This window comes from Betta splendens, chromosome 15 (assembly GCF_900634795.4).
Source record: "Betta splendens chromosome 15, fBetSpl5.4, whole genome shotgun sequence".
In the NCBI taxonomy this organism is placed as follows: Eukaryota; Metazoa; Chordata; class Actinopteri; order Anabantiformes; family Osphronemidae; genus Betta; species Betta splendens.
Window position 1 is genome coordinate 8,345,456 of NC_040895.2, and position 26,617 is coordinate 8,372,072.

A 26,617-nucleotide genomic window follows, 5' to 3' on the forward strand; every position below is an offset into this window, starting at 1 on the left:
TTGATATAGAAACTGGTCTTTTTTGTTACTGTATGTGTTACTCTATGTACAAATCCTATCGAGGGTCACAGGGCAAACCTGTTACTGAGATACTTAAAATTAAAACTGTGTAAGTTTTCCACAAACAAGGGACTTTTTAACGAGTGCACACTCCCAAAACTTTGCTCATTTGACTCCACCACTCTCTCTGAAGTCATAGCCATTGATTTTAAATGTCCCTGGCTTGGAAATGAAGCTGAACACAGACAAAGTATTGAATTTTCACCCTTCATTTCAAATGATATGGAACCACTGGGGTGGATTTGTCATCCCAATGATGATTGATTAAGGCCAGGTGCCACAGGCGAAGATTTAGATCCACAGTTTTTGCACAGAACTATAATAACTTGATAGAAGATGCTCATGTCTGCGGCAGTAACTAGTCTTCTATAGATCTTATACTCACAACACAACTTAGTATATTTTATTGGTGACTTTGAATTGTATTTTATGGAAAGTAGAAGCTGTTCTGTACTCTAATAATGCAGGAAACTGGCAGATGTTTAACAAAATGGTGGACATTAGAGCCTCCAGCTGTTGGTGTGTGACAGTGGCTCCCTTCAATGTACCTTGAAAAAGGCAGACACTGTTGTTTGATGACGTGCTCTCGCTGTATTCTTGCCCATTCTCATAATCTCCCGATGACAGATAAGTCTTTTACTGGCATATACACTTGTTTCAAATGTTGCTGCCAAACAAAATATTTAAACCTTTTGCATTTTGGCGACTTGTGTGCCTGAGCTCAGTTCCTTGTCTTTGTGCGTTTGTTGTGTTTTGAAAACTTAGAGTTAGTTAAGAGATTATTTGAAGATTGTCAGATGTCCATAGCAGAGATTGCATTGATTTGTGTTGATAAGATTTGTGTTGGTTGTGGTTCGGGATTGCCCACATCTGTTTAAAATGCATGCATGCTATGCCCACTTTCTCAATGTTCTACACATATGAAACCATAGAGGGAAGACACCACTTTGTTGGGGATCCTTTCTGCCTTCCCTCTCCAGCTGGCCTTGATACTTTTACTAAGGCCAGGCACGCTCTCACCCCAGTTTTCCATGTTGGCAGGGACTTCACGCTGCTTTCACAAGAACACACTCACAAACTATGTTTTCTAGGGCTCAAGGCGTCTGGGGTTTCTCTTGCATCTTGGCCCACTACCTCCTTCACCCCGTTGCAAACCAAAAAAGGCTCCATAATTCATCCCAGTCAATCCAGCAAGAATGTAAATAAAGAACAAAAGTTGCCTGTTCTACACGTATCAGAGAGCCTGCCTTGGAACTGAGCTTCCTAAAACTGATCCTGCTGCAGGCCTGACCCTGACCACCGCGCTGCGCTCCATTTTCTGCAGACCGTACAGGGCAGCGCGCCATGGTCTCCCTGTTGTCCTTATCTCACATTGGCAGACACCGGGTCTCCCCATAGTCTGGATCTCCGTCTGCGCCCGAGCTCCCGTGGCCTGGCTGTCTCTGTGTCATCTGCGTGGCCATCTTCAGTCCGCCTTAGGCTAATTGACTTTAATTTGTCTTTTTTGTCCTACAGTAAAGTGTACCTTCTGAATTTGTCAGTCGTACCAAACGTCAATTAAAAAGGCATCACCCAATAAAGTCTGCGAACAACCGATGTTAATTAATATCAGAGGTTTATGGCGTGTGGTACAGGTCCCGGCGTGGCTCTTAGCGCTTGATAACCATTTGCTCGTGCAATTTGAGTGTCATTTTAGGGACTGAGACTAATGAAGCTTGTCCGCTAAAATGAAGCCAGACTGAAATGGCCTCATCAGGTACATTATCTTAACATAATCGGAGCATTAGCGCTGTCATTTGCACACAGTCCCACTCTCATTTTGTGCCACCAGAATCATAGGACACAGAATTAATAATGAGAATATAAAGACATGAAATAGAATGTAAAAGCAGAATGTGGGCTGAGTGCTGGTTGTCTAATGGTTTGTAACTGAAATGTGAGATTGCCACTGTCATATTTTTCATATTTACTGATTTACTTGTTGAGGGCTGTGAGGCGTTGAGTGCAACCTAACAACCCAGTAATGGGTTGTTAGGTATATATATATATATATATATATATATATATATATATATATTTTTTTTTTTTATAGTTAGTGTAGTTCCAATGGTTGTCCAGCTAAGTGCCCACACATGCATGCATGATGCATACATTTCTCATTTTAATCCCACTGTGTGAAATTATCACTTTCCCTCATCCTTTAGTGAAGTTGGTACAACATATTTAGCTTTTTACCGTCTTCTCGTTCCTGTTCTGATCCGTTACTGTCTCTCCTCTCTGTCCATCTTCTACCCGCTCTCTGTTCTCGTGTAACTTTTAATACGGCCACGCTCGTGTGCTGGCGCAATGAAAGAAGCACTCTGACACTCTATAGTAAACCCAAGCACTTGAGTGGCTGAACAAAAGACGCCTTTATCACAGACATTCCTCCGTGTCTCTCTCATTTCACAACAGCAAAGTGAAGAACCTTGCTTCTTTTCAGCAGCTGCCGCGATCGGCTATGCAACCTGATAATTGCTGTCTCGTAAATGACAAGCATCAGATGAAGCCTGGTGTCTTATGTAACTATCCAGTCAATGCCTGAGACATTTGTTCTAATGATTGGCAGTCTCTAGCAAAGCGCCCTTTAATATTGATGGGACTCTTCTGCTGTAATGACTGGCTTTATTGCACATGACCCATGTATGTTGCTGACCGTGGCCTTGGAGGCCGAAGGGGCCGCTGGTATTGAATACATGTGCCGACAATGGTGAGAAGGACTAAACCAGCATCAGCAGTCATTCAACTGTAACCACATCACTGATGGACAGGGAAGAGTTAAGAGAAGTACTTGATTTAAATTTTGACCCAGAAATACAAACACATTTTCATGCCATTCACCTTCACAGTGTTTGTATTCTGGCTGGACGTGGTTGAGCACGGACGAGCTCGCCCACATTGAGCGCGCGCATTCACTCGCCCTGGCTTGTTCTAGGGCACGAAACAATGGCCGCCAACATTAAAAGTTTCAATTAATCATCCTCAAAGAAGATTTGCATTTCTCAAGGATTTCTTTAGAGGCTGTAAATGTACGGGCCAACTTTACATTCCAGCCACGCATTTTGTGAAATGTGAGCACAAACGGTCATTGAAATGACAAATTTCACAAAGCAAAGAAACCAGTGTTGATAATACATCTTCTACGCTCTGTCAAATACGTATTAAAGCCGCTCAAATTAACTGCAGCGCAGGACAAGAGCAGAAGTCAGCAGAATGAGCAGTCAATCTGAGCGAATGGCCGGCCACTGCGCTTCTACGCTCTAATAGAAGTGTCCAAACTTGAGTAAGTCTCTGTTATTATTGCACTCATTAAAAATTCTAAGCATTTACCAGAGTCAACTGAGGCTTTGTATTTAGTTTCTGGCCATGTGGGTTGGATTTGTGGTGACAGACGGTGTGGGTTTTTTTGCGGTTGGGGACTTGGTGGCTGACCCCAGAAGAAGCACCTGTCCAAGGGTGGACCTGCTGCTCCCAATATTATGCCTTTTGGTGGATTTGGCATTAACCCCACTGTCATTTACTCTCTCCTCACACTCTCCTCACACCAGCCCTAAGACATACATAACCTGCCAGATCCACTCTGTCATCGCAGATTAATTAGAATGCTGCATAGCTAAAGCACTGCGGTGTGTCCATGAATACACACACACACACACACACACACACACACACACACACACACACACACACACACACACACACACACTGAGATTACACTCTGTACGCTCGTGTTACTTTGATATTTTGACAGTTTGCTGGTCACTGATGTCAGGGGGCCCATAACCAAAGAAAGACCTCACCTTCTCATCTCATTTTTCTTCAGGTATTGCTCAGTGATACACTGTCTGTATATTTATAATGTGGCTCATGTCTTTGTGAATTTCCCCTAAAACTATGACCATCTGTTTCACGCGGATGAATTGCATTTGCATAGTTTTTCTTTTTTTTGTGAGCAGTTGTCAGAAGTTTCAAATTACTTTTTCTGATTGTCTTGAATTCATGCATCTCTCACTAGACACACCATTCATTTAAAGGCACTAGAATAAATGGAGAAGAAAAGGGGGTTACTTATTTATCCTAGACCCCAGTGATGCCCTGGCAGAACGACAATAGGGGTGGGGACCACTAAATGAATTCTGTTGTCCTGTCTGCTGTCCCTGGCTATGAACATAATTTGATTAGTGACCTGGTAGCTTTGAATGTGGACCTCTTCATTCAAATCCAGTGGGGTTCCGAGGGCAGGAACCCACATTACATGGCTCCACCCTCCTCCATTGCAGCACTGCCCATGTGTCATGTATACGCAGGGACGGAGTGATTAATGACCAGGCTCATGGTGCCGTTGACAAATTCTGGTGGCTCTACACAAAAGCCATCACCCCCGTCACACGAGCACCAGTCTGGAGACATTTGGCCATATGCCGCTGGCCCGAGTCACGGAATAATCTGGTGATAGATGCATGTTTACATGTCACATCTGCCTCAAGCTCGGTGTTGTCCTGAAAAAAAGTCATTTTCTGTTTGTGTTTGTTGGGTTTGTCAGCAAAGCCTCTGTAACACAAACACTAGAATCCCTTTTGAATAACATCATCTGCTCAACATACATTTCCTGGTATCTCCTGATTTCATTAGCGCAGTGCTTCCATCAATGTATATCTTCTTGGTCTAGCTAATAATAATTCATCATAATTGGAAAATGAACAATGAGCCTTGCATCGTCCCCAGCAGGGCTTTCTGGAACTTGAAACCAAAGTTTTGTTTTAAATAGAATGCCTTCATATTAAAGGACAAGTAGCTTTAAAGCTCCTGCATATATATATATAAAGTTTTCATCAGAGTCTTGACAAGCTCAAAATTGTAATTTAGTCTCAAACTCTGGTTTATTAGGTGATAGAATAGGTGACTTTTTTTAAAACCAAACTGAGATCACATCACTTTACATGTTATCTATTCTTCAAACTTGCAGATCTGTCAAGCTGCTGTAGCAGGAGTGAAGTGCGATTTAATAGGCCCCCCCATCCTGCCTTCCTCGTCTACAGTATCCTGTTTTCACCACAGCTATCACCTTTAATAAGAATTGTTGTTAATGACATCTGTGGCTGGGGTGTAACCTTTAGCACTCTGAGCTAGTTGCTGTATGTCTCACTTTCACAACACCAAGAAGAGGTGGGGTGTCTTTCAATATTTCCCAAGACATTTTAATTTGACTTCTCAGCCTTGCTGCATAGTGAATCCACAGTTGAAGTCCTTCAAGTGCAACACTACGGATCACCGATGCACATTTCTCCTATTTCTTGGTACAATATTTAACAAATCACAAACTGTTGGCAAAGTGTTGCATTATCGTATGTTGGCACTTGATAATTGTGTCAGTCCGTTGGCGGCAACAAAGGAATTACTAAGAATTCCAAGAAATAAGTCGAAAGTTCAATGTGGTGCACTGGCAGATGTTTCTTTAAGCTGCTTGAGTGTCACAGTGTCGGCAGACACTGTTAACAAGAGCAGGTTTTAAGCAACAGCAAGCTTAGGATTACAGTGGCTTAGTTTGTTGGGCCTCTCCCTTCCACCAATCAATTGAAAAGATTCTGCTTTATTTTATTCAAAAATGATGAAAAAAGGGGGAGAGTTTCACCCCTGGCCCTTTTTTCTCTCGGACTTTCAAATTCCTCCGAATGAAAAACGATTCCCTCTTCCCCAGTATTTTGTACAACAGACAGTCATTTTGCCCACCCCCCTCCACGGAGAGGAAATGAGTTGTGGGAGCGGATTCCTCTCACACCGAGATCTCAGTAATCGCGTGGCTGCGTGTCACCAGCGCACCACAGTGACAGCAGCTTTTAATTAATCCCACATCCCGCCGCCCTGCCCATCGGTGGCTTCTCCCCCAAACTACTTCCTCTGAACTTTTTCCTGTGTGTTTGCTCGACGCTGTGTGGGCGATTTCTCTACCTTCTCTCTTAAGCTAATGCAGCATGCCTGCTGAACTTGTGTAGTTACAGGATGACACCGCTGTCACTTTTCCACACTTCTGAAAGTGAGAGAGCTGCTGCCCCCGATCGCGGGTTCGAACCTTTCAGCGCCGACTTCGTCTCCTCGGTCTCATAGAGTTTGGTAACTGTGACTATATGACTGAAACTGTGCGAGGACACCGCACACACATGAAATGTTAATAACACTTTGTGTTTTAAGGGCAGCGCTGGGCCAGGGACGAAGCCGCTGCCGCTGCACTGCAGTGGATGTATGTTGGGCTGCTTGAAAATGGCAAAATAATGAGGCCTTGAAGTGTCTGCATTCACCTTCTACTACCCTGATGAATGGTGACAGGCTGTGTTTTCAGTCCTAAAAGGTGCTGACTCTGCTGAATTCTGCACCTCTTGGAGAAGTACCAAAACATTGCTACCCTTAAGCAAAAGTCGGTATTAGCTTCAGCTAAGGTGCGTTGCAGTGGCTGTCTGAGTGAATCAGGTGCATGATGGGCCTTTCCACATAGGGATGGAGCGAGCTTTTAGTTTGAAGGTGACAGTTTAAGGCCACCATTGTGCGATCCTCACAATTAGGAGGAATTATTTTCACAGACCATGAAAACATAATGTAAGAATATAGTGATGTGTCAAAGCCAGGTAACGTACATACAAACACTGCAGATGTCTCACTATACAAAATGACTGTGGAAGCATTAGCAGCTCAACAAACTAGGCTAAACTTGCATGTGATTATGCTGTCAACATCTGAAAATAATGAGCTGCAGACAGAGCCACATTGGCATGCAAATACTGTACTGACATTCAAAAGCTGGCTTAACATAAACGAGAGGAGAAAAGGGATCGATGGGGAGCTTTTGCCTCGTGCTGCAAAGCTGCAGATCTGCTGGGGGGGTAATGGACAAGTTGGACCCCCTCAGAACCTGGGAATGAAATAATTATTCCCTCGCATCAGACTTTATGGACAAATGGGACTGTGGGTCGATTAAGTTCTAAGGGGGACGTGGTGTTGAACTCATAAAGGGCATCAGGAGATGTATGGCCTCTTACAAGATCATTTAAACCACTTAATGGAGGACAGGAATTAATGGCTGCCATGGAGCTGAGTCAATTATATAGATATTTTCATAACATATTGCGTATAACTCATAGCGTGAAGACACCGACACCAATCTGCTCCTCTGCTTTTGTTTTGGCAGTAGCCTGTTCTAAATGAGATTATCGATGCTGGGTTTCGGTGCATAGAACACGTTGCTGTCTTCATACAGTGATATAGATATGTTGTCATTGTCTGCCGCTGTGGGGTGGCGCAGGCTTGATGGCGGAGGCTCTTGTTAATTTGTATTAATGTCACATAATTTAGAGTTGCGATGGATGTATGTGCACGCCTTGTGCTCTCAGGCAAAAAATTGGATTCATTAAGAAGACGGAGGAGCCGGTTAGATTTTTTTGGCCCCGTGGTTTCAGGTCACTGAGTAATGTGAGGAGATGGAGAGGGTCCTGGCCTGGAGGATGGAGGGGAGGCTGGTCTGAGACAGAGGGGAGATGACAGCACCCCCACACGGGAGCACATCACTCACGCTGACACCTCCCTCCCTGGACACTCAGTCGCCCCTGTGCCTTTTTTTTTTTTTTTAGCGCCGCAGCCGAGAGCAGCATCGTCACATAACGGTGTTGGTATAACTGTGAGGACGGGAAGTTATTCTGCCTCCATGCATATCAATCAGTAAGACGGTCTCTTTGTGTTAATTAGGTGCGTGAACAGTGTGCACTGACTCGTATGAATATACACAGTTTAACATTTACAGTATAATCACAGTTTTGGTGAGGAGCTTTTCACTTTAACAAAGGGGGTTCGTCGTGGGTCTGTTGTATTATACTGCATTAGTTCTAGACTGGCTTTATAATAGCACAGCACAAGCTCCCCCTCAAATGCAGTTATGAGTGAGTGATGAAGACGCTGCTAAGACTCAAGCCTGTTGGTTTTCACCACATTCAGCTTCTCACAAAATGGACAAGATTTTGTAGTTAAGTCATTATCTTAAGCTCAGTCCTTAGTGGTTGCTTCCTGATTTATGATTCAAATGCACAGTTACAGTATAGTATGCATGTATGTATATGAGTATATGAGGGACCACACTCTTTGAGGCTATTGCGTTTCTATTTTGATGTGCCTAAAACACAGATACACAACATTTGCAAATCTCGCACACTGGCACAAGTGCAGACTTTGTGGGAGGCCCTGCGACGTGGTTTAGCTTCTGACCTCATCACCGCTATGCTCAGCACTTAGAGGCCATTAAATTATGGGTCTGTTTGATGTGCAAGCTGTATGCAACAAGATGTGTGGCAGAGGCAGCGCGTAGCCAGCGCCTCCTCCTTTGTTTCGATGTTTGTGCTAGTCTGTCGATGGAGCCACTTAGACGTTTTTAAGAAAGAGCAGAACTTTCAAGGTGCCAAGACGTTGTTCCTCAAATTTACAGTATGACCCCTATGCAGTATGTGAGTGTTTCATTTTCATGGTCCTATGTGGGAGTATTTTGTACGGTTTATTAAGGCACCCACCCTATCATGCCTATGAAAAGCTTTAATTTGAACTCCAATTCAACTCATTAGCTTGACCGAATGCTGTGCGCCTTCGGTGATCCAGAAGGTAATTAGCCATTAGCTAAACATCTGACCTTTTCTTCATCCCCACCATTCCCACCCCACCCTATCATTTCTGGTGTTCCTGCTAAGAATGCCCTGTAATGAATGCCAGCCGGCCCAGCATCTTTATAGCTAACATGTTGCTTATCAGAGTCCTTAATGACTAACTGTGCTTTGCAGCACTGATATAGATCCATTTTTCATCTCCTGAGATCCATGAACTGAACCTAACCTGACCTCCGTGACCCCCAATCAGTCATAGGTCCACATGGCCTGGGCTTTTTTGATCCTGCTAATCGTCCTAATGCAGAGGATCTATGCCCAGCTACTTGCCATGATGAGGTCACCCAGGGGCTGGATACGAGCGTCTATAGGAATGCAAATGTGACCGGCTGCCTGACCAGTACATTACAATAGGAATAACGTCAGCCTGGGGCAGACAGTGCAGCTGCCCCTATCAGGTTCTTTGGTCTTTGGGTTACATAAAAGCCAAACATAATTATTTTGGGTGAGTGTCAGAGAGGAGACAAATGCATGTGGCATCTTGTGTTGGTTAAAGGCTTGTTTGACCTCTGTGAGAACACGAGAGTGATTAAGTAACTGTTTAAATGGACAGATGAGTCAAGGGTCGCGACTGATAAGTGGGGTCACCCAGGCCCATCAGCAGCCGGCTTCATCAATTTTGCCTCAAAGTTCAGTTAGCGAAAATGCACAAAGCCACTGTTTAATGTATTATTTTCAGTGAAAATCAAAACAATAGGGTCCTGCTTTCACCATTACGCTCCACTGTAATTAATCACACAGGTGAGAGGATCTGTGAGAGCGTCTTACTGATTCTCAGAGCTTTAAATAGTCGGCATACATCAGTCAAAGCCAAGTGAGTGATATATACAAGTAAAAGCATAGACTGCTTTAGTGTCCAAAGTAACTGTTAGAACCTTCACTTTTGGAGTTTTTTAATTTAAAATGACTTCTTTTGAAATGTTTACTTACTACACATGTACTGTAGGAGCTCTACTGAGGCAACAGCGTAAGGGTTTGGTCATGTACTCTCCCTCTCTCCCCAAAAATTCTTTACTCAATTAAAGTAGGACTGAGTCATAGAGCCAAAGAGTTTTGACAAGATTCATATGGTAAATGTCACTTTCTGTAATCTAAAAGTAGAGCATCTGTTTAGTTAAATTGCAAGTTAATGTGCTATATATTTAGAGTACAAGGCAGGGTGAGCGTATACTTTGGTTTGGATCACTTGTGAAGCTTTTAGTGGCTCCTGTTACTGTAATTAAAGCTTTCACTGTGTTAAGAGCTAGTGGGTGTGTGAAAGTGGGTATGCAATATATTTTGTGAACCATACTGAACACGTATGTGCTTTTATGGTCAGTGGCGGAATCTGGACACAGTCATCTGGAATGAGTGAATACTGTGTTATGTGACCATACGTTAGCGTCCATGCATCCTCCAAACTAGAAGACTGTGTGCTATTTTGCTGCGATTGCCCCTTTACCTTGTTGATTAACCACATGAACTTTAACTAGTTTCAACTGATGTCAGCCTATGCAACGAGGTAGTGGACAGCGTGTCCGTTGCATGGTGATATCTTGGGTCAAGCTTAGCAACACTAAGCAAAGAGAGCGACTGTGCAAACATGTAAAATGAAAGTCGCTTCCCTACACTGCAACTCAGCAAAGTGACCTCAGCAAAGACAGAGTGTGGTGGATGCACAATGGAGAAAGCTCAGTCTATCTGCTTGTGTGCACCGATAGGAAGAATTAGACCTGTAGCCTGTACGCAAGGTAATAGCTTTTTTGTATCTAACCTGACAAATAGACAATAACTGCACTGACTTTTTTGCCAAATTGTGCAGGCCTAGTTGGAGTCATTCACCCTGTGTTAAGTGTGCTCCTAGACCACAGCACAGCATGCATAGACCTCTGTCCTCTGCACACATGACCATCCCCAGCAGGATCTGCCTGTACAAACCCCCCACCACCACCACGCCCTCCCTCCATATGGTGGCTCATCATTAGTTTTGTGTTGCCCCGCTGCCTGGGAGGTTGATCAATCCCTAGAGTCCACACTCTCCAAAGCCCCCTTTCTACTTGGTTGTAATATTTCTCCGTGGCCAGTCGGATGAGTCACACATGGCTTCACGGCGTAAAAGAACAACAGCAGCCCCAAGCAGATGTTGCTCTGCAGAAGGCCCATAGTGCGTTAAACTCTGTTTCAAGGACGGTATCTGACTGATCGCTAAAAGTTCCCCGTGTCTTGAAAGGGAACATGTGCTTTTAAAGGCTATGAACTACTGTAAGGCATCTGTTTCTAGAGCTTTGCGAAGCATAAAAACACAGCAAGTTATGTTTTTCATCTCCAGACTATTTTAGACTTTGTGCCTAGTAATTTCAGACATAAATGAATAAAGTATGTCCCCTGTAGACCTCTTTTCTACTCCTGGTCTGTTCACATTTGTGCAAAGGTAGAATTCTCATAGGAGCTGAACAGAACAGCAGAATTGTGTTAGGAGTGCGGCTTCTCTTCCTCTGGATAATAAAGAGCAACGTGATTTTGTCCACTTTTATTCTGTAATATGACCAATATTTTTCATAATCAAGTGTGTATGAAAAAAAGTCACTGGTTTCTTAAAAAGCTAAATACAATAAGCATTGGATCAAGGCACATACAAGACTGGCCAAAGGGCATACAATGCACTTTGGTTTCAAATTGTAAAGAACAATTAACTCTAAACCGTGGTAACGTAAAAGCGTGTCCATTTGAAAAGTAATACAAAATAATACTCATAACAAGGAGTTGCTGACACTGTGGTAATTCTAATGAAAGCCAACATGTTTTTGTCTTTTTGGCCTGGTGACTAGAATGACGTATGGTACATGGTACTAAAGAATGCCGCCATTGTCGTTTGGCCTTTGTTGGCTTGTATAAATAGAGCTAGTGTGGGGGGTCCTCTGTGTCAGCCTGCCCAGTCTACTGGTCTGAGGAGCCGGGAGCTCCTTAAGGTCTGTGTGCTTTATCTGCCCTGTGCTGAGAAACACTGGAACCCTGCTTGGGTTGCTTTGCTGAGTTTCTTTCTTGCGAACAGAAAAACAATCACACACTAAACAAAGCAGAGAAATGAAGCATGGCACCTCATCTTCACCCCCCCCCACTACCCCCTCCCATCCTGTACCTGGTTGATACTAGAAACTAGAACGCGACTCCTTGTCCGCCATCACCCACCACTCATTCTTCAAGAGGGCAACATGCCTGCTTTGCGAGTTAGTTGATCAGCTGTGCCTTAGTGTATGTCACGTGATTTTTTTGCTTTTTTGTTTTTCAGACAGCCACAAAGTTTAAAAGATTGACCTGTGCTTATACTACATGGTTTTCTAAAGTCTGATTGTTCAAGACAGCAATGAAAACCCACTTTCACAGTTGACAAGTCATCATATCTCAGTAGAACACAGAGTTTCTTTTAGTTGGTCGATAACCTTAAGCAAAGAAAATACAGTACAAATTACTACAAATCCCTAAAATATAGAATTGCAGTTAGTTACAATACCCACTGGTGGTTCTGCAACTGGAACGTTCTGTCTTCATAAAATGTCCTTAAATATAAATTATATGGCAAATGTACAGAACATTGCTTCATTAGTCTTATAGATCCAGTGTTTTGTAAAAGTCTTGCCACTCTGTCGAAGTCACGCACTCATCAACAATGTCTGTGCGCAATATCATGAATGGGAATGGTCTGAGTCTGGTATTCCACTGTCTCTGTAGCTCCGGTTGTTAATGCTGTTCTCGCTATGTGGGCTTTTGTATAAACTCAGGCCGTTGGGTGGGAAAATCGTGTGTATCACAAACTCCTCCTTGGACACAGGCAGGTGATTTATAGGAATCATTTGAAAAGAAGTCTCTCGTATTTCCAGGATGGAGTTGTCCTTCTTGGTGCCGGCTTCGGCGTAGTCGTCCTTTCTCCGACGGCCTTTGTTGTAGTTGCAGTTCCTGGAAAAAAGTGAACCATTCCTGTGGACGTACCAGCACACCAGCGCCAACATGATTATTGCCAACAGAGCCACGGCCCCTCCGATGATCGCAGCCAAAGGCAGACTGGAATTTTTGTAAGGCTCTTTCTCCTGTTCTCTGTTCAAAGTTGTGGTCGGGTGGTAGGATTTGTGAGAACCGGTCTCGGTCTCTATGCAAACAGGCGTCTCATCTGACAGGTAAATGTTGCTGGTCTCCATGGGAACCATGCATATCCTATAGGAAGACTCTGGCTCCAGTGCCGTAAGCAGGTACTCTGTCCTCTCCCCCTGCACTATGGTCTCGGTGATGGAGCCAAAGGCAGGGCTGTGTCCCAGCTTTAGCCAGCTGAGCCGAAGGGCAGTCATGGGCTGTGACACTCGCCATGATATGTGTATTGTATCTGCACTGCTGGATTTCACGCTGATGGTGATGATCTTCCTGCCTGAAGAGGTGGTGGTGCTGTGGTAATTCTTACCCATGTCTGGTCCTTTAACTACAGGCCTTTTAGTCACAAACAGTGGCCACTGGGGCTGCGAAGGGCGTGAAGTGTGGGATACTGTGCTTGTCTCATATGTGGGCATGAGTTCTGAGTCTATACAGTCAAACATGTCTGTAGTAAGGTCTTTAATGGCCATTCCCTTGACCTTATCGGGACCCTGGCACATGAAACCACGTACATTCACCTTCGACGGCAACGATCGCAGCCAGTCACGCACCCATTTCATCCTGCAAGTACATTGCCAGGGGTTGTTGCGTAGCAGAAGCTGCGTGAGATTGTCCAGATCTTCAAACACACCTTGGGGGAGGCTGCTCAGGTTGTTACCAGACAAGTCCAGGCGATAAAGCTGCCTAAGGAAGGCAAAAGCCCCAGGTGGGACCCGATTAATGTGATTATCCTGTAGCTGCAGCTTCTCCAAGCTGTTGCCGGGCAAGTTGGCCGGTGGCGATGTCAGGGAGTTCCTCACTAGCGAGAGCTCAGTCAGGTTGATCAGGTTGACGAACGCCATCTCCCCAATTCCCCGGTTGTTAAGCAGGTTACCGTCCAGGATTAGCCGCTTCAGGTTGATGAGATCTTGCAGCGACTGCTCTGAGATGGAGGAGATGCGATTGTCGTCAAAGCGCAGCTCCTCGATGCTCGCAGGAAGGCCTGAAGGAATAGTACTTAGGTGGTTTCTGGACAGAAAAAGCAGTCTGAGGTGATTACTGTCTCTAAAGGCCCCCTCCTCTATGCTGACTGCTGATACAGAGTTATCGTCCAGATGCAGTTCTTCGATGTAGGGAATCTGGGCTAGAGACGCGTGGGTGATCATACGAACGTTGTTCTCCTGTAGGTGCAGCTCCCTCAGCCCGAGAGGAAGGTTAGTGGGAAACTCATCCAGGTTGTTACAGTAAAGGTAGATCTTCTCCACGTTCGTGAGGCTGCGGAGCTCTGCAGGAATGCCTGAGCTCTTAATGCGGTTGTTTTGCAGAAAGAGCACTGTTGCATCACGGGGAATACCTTTAGGAATGGAAGTCAGGCCACGGTCGTTACAGTAGATAAAGGTCTCGTCGCAGCGGCAGGCTGAGGGACATGAGGCGGAGGTCACCAGGGGGTTAGCAAGGCCCAGCAGCAACCCGACTCTGATGAGGAAGAGGATAAATGCCTTGCATTGACGCACCATCTTGAAGCTGTGCTGCCTGACAGTCTAATCACTCAAGAGCCCCTGGGGAGAAGACACAAGCGTACATTTAATGCATAAAGCTCTTTAAAACACAGCCAAAGTCCTGTTCACGTAATTGCTGGTTGTAAGCACTTTCTAGATTAAATACTGATTTCAGAATCGGTTTGAATTCCTGCAATTAAACTGAGCTGATCATTTGGATTTTCCAAAATTAAACATAAACCTTTCTTGAAACAGTTTCAGAATGAGAGGTAGCTAAATCTCTTTAGAATTCAGACTTTATTCAGTTAAATTTAGAAAATAAGCGATTAGAAATGTTTCAACGCATCAAATGTGTGAATTGAATCTGTGTCTTTGCCTGTTTTTGGCTCTGGCTTGTGAAACGTAATAGCACTCCCTGGTTGTTTTACACGTTTCTGCATCTCAAGGCTGCCTTTCATCGCTGCAGACCACGAGGGTGAACAAAGTCAGGCTTTGTGGAGGAACTGTTGTGGAACCGACATACCCTTAAGACCAGTTAGATCATTACCTACGCTCTTGCCACCCGAATCCTAGGGTTTAACAAGTCTTACAGAAGTAAGCAAGGAAATGTCTCCTAACAGAACAGAAGCCTGACAAAAATCCAGCCCGCTAAGCTTTAAGGACGCGTTTCCTGAGGTCACAGGAATAAATTTGCGAGCCTCATCTATCCTTGTACATTCATCTTTGTATTTGCTGTATATTAAAATGTCCACTATTTTTATTGCTTTAATTAAACATTCCTGCCGCGACCTCTCTTCCTGCACAGCTCATTAGAAATGTAAGTCTGGTCAGTGATGTGAAAAGAGAGCAAAGCCATCCGTATTTGTCATACCTGATTTATACGATGCGTTAATCCCTTCCAGCCACCAAAAATCCAATCAAGATTTCCTCCTGAGTTTGCCCTTATCCTTCCTGAAAGGAAAAGTTTGTCCGAGGGGCTTCGAGCGATATCCTGACCTAGTCAGTGTTTGCTGAGCTGATCCTTGTTTGGATGACGACCTCCTCTGCGTTGTTAAAGGCTCATGCTTTCATTGCCTTTACCATGGTAGATAAGCCTTACGAAAAAGCATCCCCGCGCACAAACACAGCATGCACTCGCAGGTGATGTTAAAAAATCCTAATGGCTGTTGAAATTGTCAAGCTCAACAGCCATAACAGAAAATTAGATTTCTTGTGTATTGTACAGTGATCCGGGCGTCGGTGCGGTTGAGATTTAGCGAGTGCTCCTTTCTACAATCGGGGCCGACAGGCATGATGAGATGACACAAAGCCGGTCTGAGCCATGCCAATCCCCCCGCGCCACAGCCTCAATCCGCACGTTTTCACCTGTGTACTCCAGGAGTCCAGGTAGCCCACAATCCCCCGCTTTCTCGTCAAGCCCGTACACACATTAATCCAGAGTTCTGCTCTCCCTTCATGAAGCTGATAACCAGGCTTCTCCTCTTGCGTACGGAGCAAAGCAGGGCACGGTGCTTATCCTCGCAGGCCCTGCCTCCTGTACGTAGCTGCAGCTGGACTCATGCTGTTCCCTCCACAGACGGGATGGTTCTGGAAAAAGGGCAGAGGCAACATATTTAGAGCTTGTAGGCAATTATTACGCATTTTACATTTTCCCTAATAACGCAAGCAATAAAAGAGTGTAAAATGTGTTTTCATCGTTTCACATTTAGAAATATTACATGCAAGAATTCATGTACTTTAATGTAGGAGCATTTGATATTAAGTACTTCTTTACATTGTGCTTTCTTATTTACTGTTTGGTCTTTGGCCTGTTGGCCTTTTCCAGCCTGCTGCTCCAACAGAGCCCAATTCTTTTCTACGGTGATACAAGGAATGACTGTCTCTGCATATGAAAGGCTACAGTGATCTTGACCCCAACACAATGGCTGAGGGTGGAGCCGGCGTGGCCTTTTCAGCCTACTTCACCGCTTTGAGGGATGTTTAGGGTTTTAAACAAGAAGCGGCCATGCGACGGAAAGTTCCCTCTCCTGGTTTAAATACGGGTCCGGTCCGGATCCCATTCACCGCTTAAGCCATTTTAACTGAACCGCTCACTCTCTCACACTTTGCTCCTTGCAAACGAGGCCCATTTGAATTTCATAATGTGAAGAGTGCCCGACCCAACCAACCCCCCCCATGATCCCCACCCCCTGTCTGTATGATCCATGAATGCTGTTTGTGTTGGTATAAATAGAATGTCGTTTGCCAAACAAAATGTTATGTTTCCTCTTATAGCACAATAGATTGTGCGTATATGGGGCCACGTGACTTGTCTGCTGTAAAACACGTAAAGGTAAATTAGGAACAAGGGGCTCAGCCATTTAACAGTTGTAGCCCATGACAAGGAGAAGATTAGCGAATTGAGAGGCTTGTAACTCGATTACAACTGCTGAGATGCTGTCTAATAATAACACCCCCCCCTTCCTTCTGTGCCATCTAAACACGGCTCTCAGTCCACTATTACATTAGTAGTAGATTACAGTCTGGGGGAAAAGCACCAGATGTGACCTCTACTAACTTCTGAAAAGGAGTTGGACGAGGTATAAAAAAAAAAGATGAAATTCAGTAATGGCGTTTCAGAAATTGTGGATGATACTGTCTGTCTGCTGGAATGAACTTTTAATGCAGCACTTATTCAAGCTATGTTAATTTTAAACCGCCCCTTTCACTTCATTTTCTGCAGCTGAACATTGTTAAGCACGCGGTCTTTATTCAAATCCTTGAATTCTTTCCATTAAAGGCAAATAACTGTCCAGCAGGACTAATCTGCCTGGAGACAGGAGGCTTTTGGGTCGAGAATGGGACACGGTGGTCCATGGATGAGCACTGCTGTGGTTCTGCATGCCTCTATCGCAGGCCCTGGGTATATTTTATCGACAGCGACTTATCTGAAGTCTGCTTGGAACCCAGCCCATCGTGCTTAGTTTACAAGTAGAGTCAGGCCTAGATGCTTGGCAGTTTTTCCCCTTCGCCTTTTTCCACGCTCATCAGATTTCAGGCGAGTGGCCCCTCACTATTGTCTGCTACAAGGCGAGCATGTGGTCTCTGCAGCCTCAGCAGAGTGACTTAAGGCATTAAAACATTCTTATCAGGCATTTTAAAAAGCACCTACTTTACTCAGCCTGCTTTGCATGCGTGTAAACACCCTAGTCACGCTTCCTTTGTGTGCAAACAGTCATTCTGGGAGCACCGGAGGCTGAGTAAAACATTTTTAGTGATGGACGTCTTTCTCCATTGTCCTAATAAGACGCTGTAGCCGGACAGGAGATCTTTGCACTAGCAGAAAACATGGCTTTTGCCTCATCTCATCTAAACTGGGGAAGTTAAATTGAGCGTCCTGGTAAAGTGTGTGTGTGTGTGTGTGTGTGTGTGTGTGTGTGTGTGTGTGTGTGTGTGTGTGTGTGTGTGTGTGTGTGCGTGTGCGTGTGCGTGTGCGTGTGCGTGTGTGTGTCTACAGCTAGTTACCTTTCAGTGGAGAGCGTGGGAGGCTCACACAAAGCTGGACACTGATATCCATTGTGAGCTCAACATGCATAAATGCACATTAGTTTGCAATAACAGAGCCCAAGACTTCGTGCCCTCTAGTTATACACTGCACAAGAAAGGCTTTGGACTCCAAACTCAAACAGAAACAATTTCATGCCTGTCAAAAGTATTGTAGATTATAATGACTTTAGTTCTGTAAAATACAGAATAACATTATGTGGGCTACATATTTTGAGGCGAAAGAGCTGTGGAAACAGTAATAGATGACTATTAAATAATTCATAAGCCCTGATATTAATTTTGAACCATTGTAGAGCTCTCCACTGGGAAATCAATGTTGTTTGTATGTGCTGTTGAATATTCGTGCTAATTCATAATAAAGTTTTTAATTATGATTGATTACACTCAGTAGAGTTATTGTGGTTTCAGCTTTCGACTTCAATAGCTCTTGTTTAAGTTTTTAACATCGTGTTTTTTTTGTATGTGATAAAATCTCGTGTCTGCCATTGATTTGCTGATTATTAAACTGTCAGGGCTGCTTAGGGGCCTGCTGTACTGACGACACACAGCGGAACACTCATTGTTGCCGACTTCACAGGGACACGGCGCGTGTTTCGGCGCAAACGAGACGAAAATGGGCAAGAAAGGGACGAGATAATTCACGGAGCGGGCGTGCGGCCTCCCGGTGTTGTCTTTAGATGGGCCGAGCAGATGATACTTTCACTGCCATTAGGAGCAGAGAGAGAGGGAGAGAGAGAGAGCGAGAGCGCCTGCAGAGGCGGACGGGGGTCTCGCCTTTGAAAGAGCCTGAAAGAGATCTGTAGCAGCTGCAGTGGTTTTTCCCCACATGGGGGTGGTAGGCGCTGCAAGATGAAATGTTTGTGTCTGTAGAAAGCAACCGCCAAAACACTGGAGACCCGCGTTAAGCTCCACGTAGCCAGCTCTGGAAGACGCCTACAATATAGGGATTTGTTAAGCTCTGCACTGGCTCATCCACTTTACACCAAGCCATTTTGCCTGTCTTTTTTTTAATGCTGTGTGCGCATATTTACATCTAGACACCAATTTGAAATTCTTTGCTCTTGGGTTCGTGGCTGGTTGCATAAAGATGCTGTTCGGCGCCCCATTAGACGATGTGTGATGCATGTGTATGGGGTTAAAGCTTCTTACACTCAGACTGTAAGGTTTTGTGCCAGTGGCAGATTCTGCCTGTAGTGACCTGGTTCGTTGTTAATCTGCATTGTGAAGTCCCTTGGAATGAAATTGACAGGCGAGTGAGTTTGGCCTCGGGCAGTCATCAGTGAAGACAACTGGGTCTGTCCCCCTGTCTACCGCGCTGAAGACACCATTTCATTCTTTTTCAACGTACGTTGCTTCTCACTATTAGTGATTTACGGAAATTAGTCTGCAGCCTGCACAAATCAGTCCCTGCTCAAAGCCTGCATGACCTTATCAGCCCGCGAAGATAAAAGGCTGTATTAAATTGGATTAACAACTGTCCCTGCCCTGGTGTTGCCAATTAGACATGCAGCTTAAATGCAGTGCATGGGAATTGAAAGTGCCCATTTCCTTGCAATCATCTAAAAGGATGCACATTATGTTTGCATGGAGAGAGAAACTCACTGATTAAGTAATTTGATTCATTAGCAGCACAGACTTGGCGTTTAGGTGGGTAGGCCGTGAGCAGAAGGTATAATAAGAGCGCCTTTATTAATAATTTGAAAAGATTGAAACGCCAGGTATTAGTTGTGAGGCCTTGTTAATGCGTGTGTGCTACGGTGGTGTGTTGTGACGAACTGGTGGATTCGGTTTTGAGCATTTTCAGGGAGCTTCATGACCGCATCCCTACAGCACAAAACACTCGCGACGAACGTTTTTTTTTTCGGGTGGACGTCCTGGAGACGCGTTATCCTTCAAACCAGCCCATAGTTCCACTTACTACATTTAATGCGAGTAATATACGAATGAAGAGTGGCTCCCAGGCGCACGCACGCATGCACGCACGCACGGCGACGCGCGTGGCGGACTTTCTCCAGCTGTCCCTGCACCGCCGACCCTGCGGGGTCTGCGCCGCGGCTCCGGCCGCACGCCGGGGTGCGACACGCGCACTAGACGCCGCTCACTAATCGACTCGGGTTACGCGCAATCACCGCGATTCATCTGCCCCGCATTGAAAGGAGAAAAAGCTGGAATAATGGGACGGAGCAATTCCCCCGGTGCGCTCCAGGCGACGCGCCAGTGCGCGAGATGCTGAGGCAGAGTGCGAACGCGACCGAGGAGCGAATTGACGCGTCGCAACGGGAAAATCATTTCAACGGGGAGAACGGGGAAAACGGGAGGACGTGCGGCTCCGCCGTTTGGAGTCTCCGGTCAGACGCAGGATTAGGGGGGACGCAGCAAGTTGCAGACGGGAGAGAGGGGCGAGGGGGGAGAAAGGGGGGTGGACAGACGGGCGAAGAATCCGTTTAAGTCTCATTTTTTTATTTGTCAGGGCGAAAAGACGTGGTTCGCGTAAAATCGAGGAGGACATCAATTTGGTTCTTAGGAGGAAAAGTGCGCTCGCGATCGTGGGTACGACGCGCAAAGCCCTGTGTGGAGACTGATGCAGACACTAAACGGCACAATTATTCGGCGGTGCCACTGTTAAAAAAAATTAAGAGAGGAAAAACGGAGAAACTAATGGGATACGATCAACTCCGGAGTATTCCGCTGGTTTTAAATTCCTGGTGCCAAAAAGGAAATTTCCCAAAAAACCAAGAAAACGATGCATTCCCTTTAGTGCTGTACCAGCAAAGACGCACTTACCTCAGTAATCAACCCAAAAACAACCCCAAGTAACAGGTATCCGTTAGAACTGGGCTTCACAACGAGGGAAAAATAATCCAAATCCAGGCTATGAGCCCTTAAATGCAGGTCCAAAATAGCGCCTCTCACTCAGGCTGGAGCTATTTGGAGTTGGTCTGTAGCGGCACTGCTGTGTTTACTGGTAACCCCCTCACACACATACACAATGTGTAGGCTGTGCAAGGACATAGGTGCATGGGTAGGTCTCAATACAAATGTGAAGTTGTGTTCGCTTCTAGCTTTGCTTCAGTAGAGGACTGATGTCATCTGGAGGAGGGGCCTCGCTCTCTCTCTCTCTCTCTCTCTCTCTCTCTCTCGCTCTTTCTTTCTGTGTGTGTGTGTGTGTGTGTGTGTGTGTGCATGTGTGTTGGGTAGATGCACAAGGAAGATGCAGTGTCGTGCAGATGCACTAGGGGGAGTGGAGGAAAGGAAAAAGCGCTCACAGCCTTGTCAGACATGTGGACCTAAGAGGAGACAGTGGTCACGCAACGCTCACTAGCCGGAAGAAGAAATAAACAGCAGCGATGCTGTGTAGGATGTTTGTCTCTATCATTATAGGTCTAGTTATCATCAGTGTTTATTCGCAGATGATCATGATTTGTTTATTTTCTGGGACTGAAGACATTTTTTTATTTGTTCAAAGCAAAACATATTTTGCATCTTTAAAGCTATTTAAAAATACAGAGCAAACCCAACAGCCCAGAACCGGGCTGCTTCCTGGTTCCGTCTGGACACCCGTCTGCCCGGGTCGGTACCGGGCCCAGTCGCTCGGACTCACCCGAACCTCTCCGGCTTCTGCCCTTTGCACGTCACGTCTGACCCTCGTCGGTTTCATGTTCGAATCCACCCAAACAGTGAGTTCGCTGCCCTCAGGGCCCAAAGTACTGGTGAGTCGCGCTGTCCGGCCGCGCTGACCCAGTCAACGCTCTCTCCTGCCCTGCGTCATCTCCAGCGTCTCTCCCTCTGCCTCCCTGACGAGGCACACGCAACCCAGCGACGGAGCATCTGTTGAAAAAAACAAACCCTCAGTTGATCACATGTCAGTGAGTGGTTGACCAGTGTTAATGTTGAAAGTCCTGTTATAGCATGAGTGACTATTTTAACTGTATGGAGTCTATTGCTGTTCTCTTTCTGTCGGGTCCATTTCATTTCCAGTAAACAATGAGAAAAACCTTACTCCATTATCTTGTATCACAGTGTAAGAATTGTTAAATAGAATCATAAATTATAGATCCAGGTCATAAATATTCACATTTAGCCTACACGTCTGCGTCGCCGGCCCTATCAGGACGGCGCTTCACCGCTGACACCGCGAGCCCGGCGACTCTGCCGGGGCAGAACCCGGTCCGACTCCGGCCTCGGCGCGTCGATGTGGTTAAACCGCGATTGCCATCTTCACTGGAGTGCCTAATTGAACAGACACTTAAGCCTGGAGCATCTGCCAGAACTACTTGGACCTGCAGTGGAGTTTTTTTTTTGTGTTTTTGTTTTTTTTTTCCAGATTTGTTTGCCTTCCAGCTGGAGAGGCTCTCACTTTTGTTCGAAATACAATGGGATTTCTAAACTATTATAAATTGTCTGTCTCTGCGCTGCTCGTTTGGAGGCGAGTCGCTATGAAATAAAATCTCTGCTGCGCTGCCACGGCTTCCTGAGCTTTAGGAACCATCTTCTTATATTAACCCAGGTGTTGTGCTTCAGCCACTCGACTACTGCGAGGTGAGAAAAGGTCAGGCTCGGACATCCTGGCTTGATCCTTGTCTCCCCTCTGGTGGGACAGAGCAAAGAAACCCGTGGCTGACCTCAGCGCGGCTTCCTCTCTTAAATCGACTGCAGACACAATCTGTCACCGGCTGCTGATTGAGCCTCTCTCAGACGTACAAAGAGCCCCACTGGAGGAGCGGCGTGTCGGGTTTCTGTTATCTCAAGACCGGGGAAATCTGTTGCCCTGTTCATCTTTTGTTGAAGGGGGATAGGTGCTCCTCTTTCCCAAGATCCCCCGTCTAGCCGTTTCCTCACTGTTTAGTCAACAGACACATTTTTCCTGCTCTGGTGTGTGTGTGTGTGTGTGTGTGTGTGTGTGTGTGTGTGTGTGTGTGTGTGTGTGTGTGTGTGTGTGTGTGTGCGTGCAAAGTGAGACACCGTGGCGAAATATATTAAGCCTCTTGATTTTGCTAAGTGCAGGCTAAAGTGCCTTCTGGCTCTGGTGGCAGCCGAGCCACTGTTCTTTTCCATACGAGAGCGTCCTGAGCCCGGTTTTAGTCTCATGACAGACATTCGACCAGGTCATTGATTGGCCTTTTCTGCTCCTGCTGTCGTCGATACGTATGCCTCGCAGTTGGCAGGCGGCGGTGCCCTACTTTCTGAACTGTCGACTCCAGCGCGTGGAGCCGGTCTGATTGCTGCTATGTAAGTTAGGTGTTTCAGAGTTTTCCTCTTCTCCTTCAATTTCCATCTCCTGACACTTAGTGTGGCGGCTCTGAAAAACTCTTGTGAAATACAATAGACCCCAAAGCTGAGGTGAGAAAATGGAGGCTGATTTTTTTTTTTTTTTGCCCGGCGGCTTCTGACTGGAATTCGCAGGCCTTTCGCGTTGGCAACCGGCGCCAAATTAAGGGGAAGGCGTAAAAAGGTCTGCCGTAGCTCCTTCTTTGTTTCTCATTTACCTTCTGCTTTATTTGCATATTCATCCTCTGCAGGCAATCAGCAGCAATCTTCGCCGTGGGCCTTTCATCTCTGCTCTGCCATCGTGACAGGCAGCTTTTCAGTATCACAACAGTTTAAGGAGGATTTGTGGATGAGAGCTGCTACCCGAGCGCTCGCGTCTCTGATTTGGAGTGGATGTAATGTGTGCGACGGGGAAAGAGACTTTATATTTCCCCATTCAACGATTTATAATTTCTCCACAAAGAGGAATGCTGGATTTTATTAGCGTGGGTTTGTGCGAATGTGAATGTAGCCCCAGAAACAGGAAGCGGAGCCCGATGCAGCTTGTTGCATTCGTATCCAGATGAATGTGGCTGTCAGTTACGCGGAGCACGGCTTTGCCGCCGGCTCGGTTACAAGCAGACCCGTGCGGTGAGGTACTAGTCCTTTCTGATGCAGATCCCAGATGTTGAGGGATAGCTTGACCCTGTCGTCTCCTGGGACCAAGATGCGGCCCAAAAGAAAGGGAAAGAGCCAAACAACAGAGCAAAGGGGCCGACATCCTGCTGCTTCGGCAGGCCCAGGGGCCTCAGTCAGTAGTTATTTGGGCCATGCGTTTGTGGGAGAATGACAAGCCATGCAAATAGCTCAGTCGGCTGTTTTCCCCCTCGTCTTTTGTTTTCTCCGGTTGTTTTCCGCTGTTGCTGTCGTGTTGTCTGCAGCGACAGAGGAACCCAGGGATGAGCGAGTCCTATTTAAAGGTAAATGGGGGGAAGGAGCTTACTTGTCAACCTTCGGACCTCCCATAGGTTAATGTCCCCAAACACAAAGCCCTGTGATCAGATTAGATAGAGCACTCTGCCCCCACTGCACTAATCAGCACAATAAAGGAGGTAAAAGATAGAATTACCACATCGTGTTTTCCACAGAGCAGCATACATCTCTAATGTAGCTAATTGAACCGGTTCACCATCCCTACACTAAATCTGTAATTAGCAATTTAGCATCTTTTTCTTCAGCCTTAGTTAAATGGTAGCATTTATCTTCACAATTTAATCCATACGCTGGTTCAAATGCAGAGAGAAGCCAGCCTCCCTGTTCTGCACTGGATAAGTGTCTGAAGCGTCCTGTGAAAGGTCAGACGGGGTAAAGAGCTATGAGGAGAGGAAGTCGAGGCCAGTGTTATCTGCTGAAGCAAACTGGCTTTGTTTCTTTAGATAAGATAAGATGGATTATACAATACCTCAAGCTCTGCACTGGCCCCGTTAATTGGAACACATACAGGAAGTACACTTCTTAGGCAACAGTGCTTTGCTCAAAGAGAAGTCTGAGGACTAATAAAGGGAAGTCTCCTCACACAGAGCTGCCATCATCTTGATCAAAGCCTTCGCTTGTCTGCGCCAAGCACTAAGTGTGACTTTGTTTTCTCTGGGATCCAGATGACTGTTTACTCCCATGAGACGTATCTAAAAATGACCTTTCGTAATGATTTCCCAAATCTGCGTTTCTCCACCGCTGAGCACAACAAATCGCTGCTGGAACAGTACAAACGCCACGAGTGTTATATGTTCATGGGCTTCTCGCGGCCTTACTCCACACTGCTGCACGCCGTCAGCGCGCCATGTTGGCGTCGTGTGAGCGCACGGTGGGGAGAAGCGCCTTCAGCTAAGCCGTCGTGAACCGGGGCCCCTTAATTGGCATTTCCCTCCACCTGAAGGTGTCTTTGGGTAACACCTCCAAGCATCCTAACAACAAGGACGTGCCTACGCCTCAGCGTCTGACACCAGCGCTTCAACACCCGTCCTAACTCACTTAGCTATCGGATGTCTAATTCCTCTGAAGCCCCGAGCCACAATCAAAGGGAACCTATGGAAAGTGGCAGTGGGGGAATAAAGGATGAGAAGAGGGGACGCTGCCAGACTGCCTTCCTATCTATTAGTGCCAGAGTGTAAAGTGCTTCTGGTGGAGCTGTGAATGACATGTTTTGGGTAAAACTGCATGTAACCGGAGTAGACGCTCTGTCCCGCTCCACTATGTTAGAACGGATCGTGGATGAGGAGAGGGAGGCATGTCGGACATTCACAGGCTTTTATTTCTATGCGCAGAGAGCTGGTTTCGCTTTGTACACAATTATGTCAGTGACACGCACAAAAACAAACTCTTCTCTGATCTCTGGTTTATGATGAGCTTTGTGTAATAGTGAAATTGTCTTAAAAAGACACAAAATCTTTAAATGCAAAACTGACAAAGCCAAGTCCCCCGAGCAGTTGAAGGAACTTCATAACCGGAATGGAGGAAGATCTTGTGAGAGGATCACAGGAGCTTACTTTGCTTCAGGGCGGAAAGGTGTGTGTCACAGCATGACAAGTAGCAAATCACTGACGGCATAAAAGCCTGTACAGACACCAGCGCAGTACCCGGCTCCTTGTGTTACTTAGTGAGAATCGGCATTAGGAATTTTTTATTGCTTGTGAATCCCAGACATGTTTGCTCACAGTGACATTCTTTGCAAGCGCTCCAGGTGCCGGAGCCGCGCTTTTCCCTTTCACACATCGTAGCCCTGAAATACATCTGTCCACGCTCCGAGTTCACAAATAAACAATAAAGACCGAGCTGTGAGATTTCACAGGCCAGTTAGACCTCGCCCATCAAAGAAGGCCAGTAAAACGCAGAGGAAGTGGACCAGCAAATCGCCGATGGAGGACGGGGGCCTGGACGCGCCGCGTAAATCGAAGTAGCGCCGTTATGACAGACATCAATCACGCGGGCAGAAACGGAGAAGTGGATTTCTATGTGGGGGGTGAGCTTGGAGCGTAGCCTAGCCTAGCGTAGCCTAGCCTAGCGTAGCCTAGCCTAGCGTAGCCTAGCCTAGCGCCACCGCGTGCTCTCCCGAATGCATCCGGCTGCATGTAAAGGTCACCGCCCGTGCGCCTCCTATCTGGTTCATGGCTGTGAACGCATCATCGGCCGAACGCTTTCCTGCCTTCACCCACTTAAACTGTTTATGATGTGCTGTTTGCTTCTCATACTATTTCTTGTACCTTCACTCCACATGAGCTTGTTTTTGACGAATCATATCCATGATCAGCCCTCCCCCACGCTGATCACCTGAGCTTCTGCCGTGGGAAGCCTTGACCCAGAGTGGATGTGAACCCAACGCGGGTCCTCACAACAATGTTCCAGTTTTGCATTACTTTAGGCTTTAAGCTGGAATTC

At 46.0% G+C, this 26,617-nt stretch overlaps 2 protein-coding genes across 8 annotated transcripts in view; one reads left to right on the forward strand and one right to left on the reverse strand.

Moving 5' to 3' along the window:
• Nucleotides 1–26,617, forward strand: part of macrod2 (mono-ADP ribosylhydrolase 2) — a 292,993-nt gene that overhangs the window by 39,141 nt on the left and 227,235 nt on the right. The gene's annotated exons all lie outside the window — the stretch shown is intronic.
• Nucleotides 11,287–20,994, reverse strand: flrt3 (fibronectin leucine rich transmembrane 3). Its single transcript, XM_029175341.3, has 3 exons — nt 20,720–20,994; nt 15,261–15,976; nt 11,287–14,449 (listed from the first exon to the last, which is right to left on the reverse strand). Exon 3 carries the CDS (start codon nt 14,405–14,407, stop codon nt 12,455–12,457), a length of 1,953 nt encoding a protein of 650 aa, XP_029031174.1. The 5' UTR covers nt 14,408–14,449; nt 15,261–15,976; nt 20,720–20,994; the 3' UTR covers nt 11,287–12,454.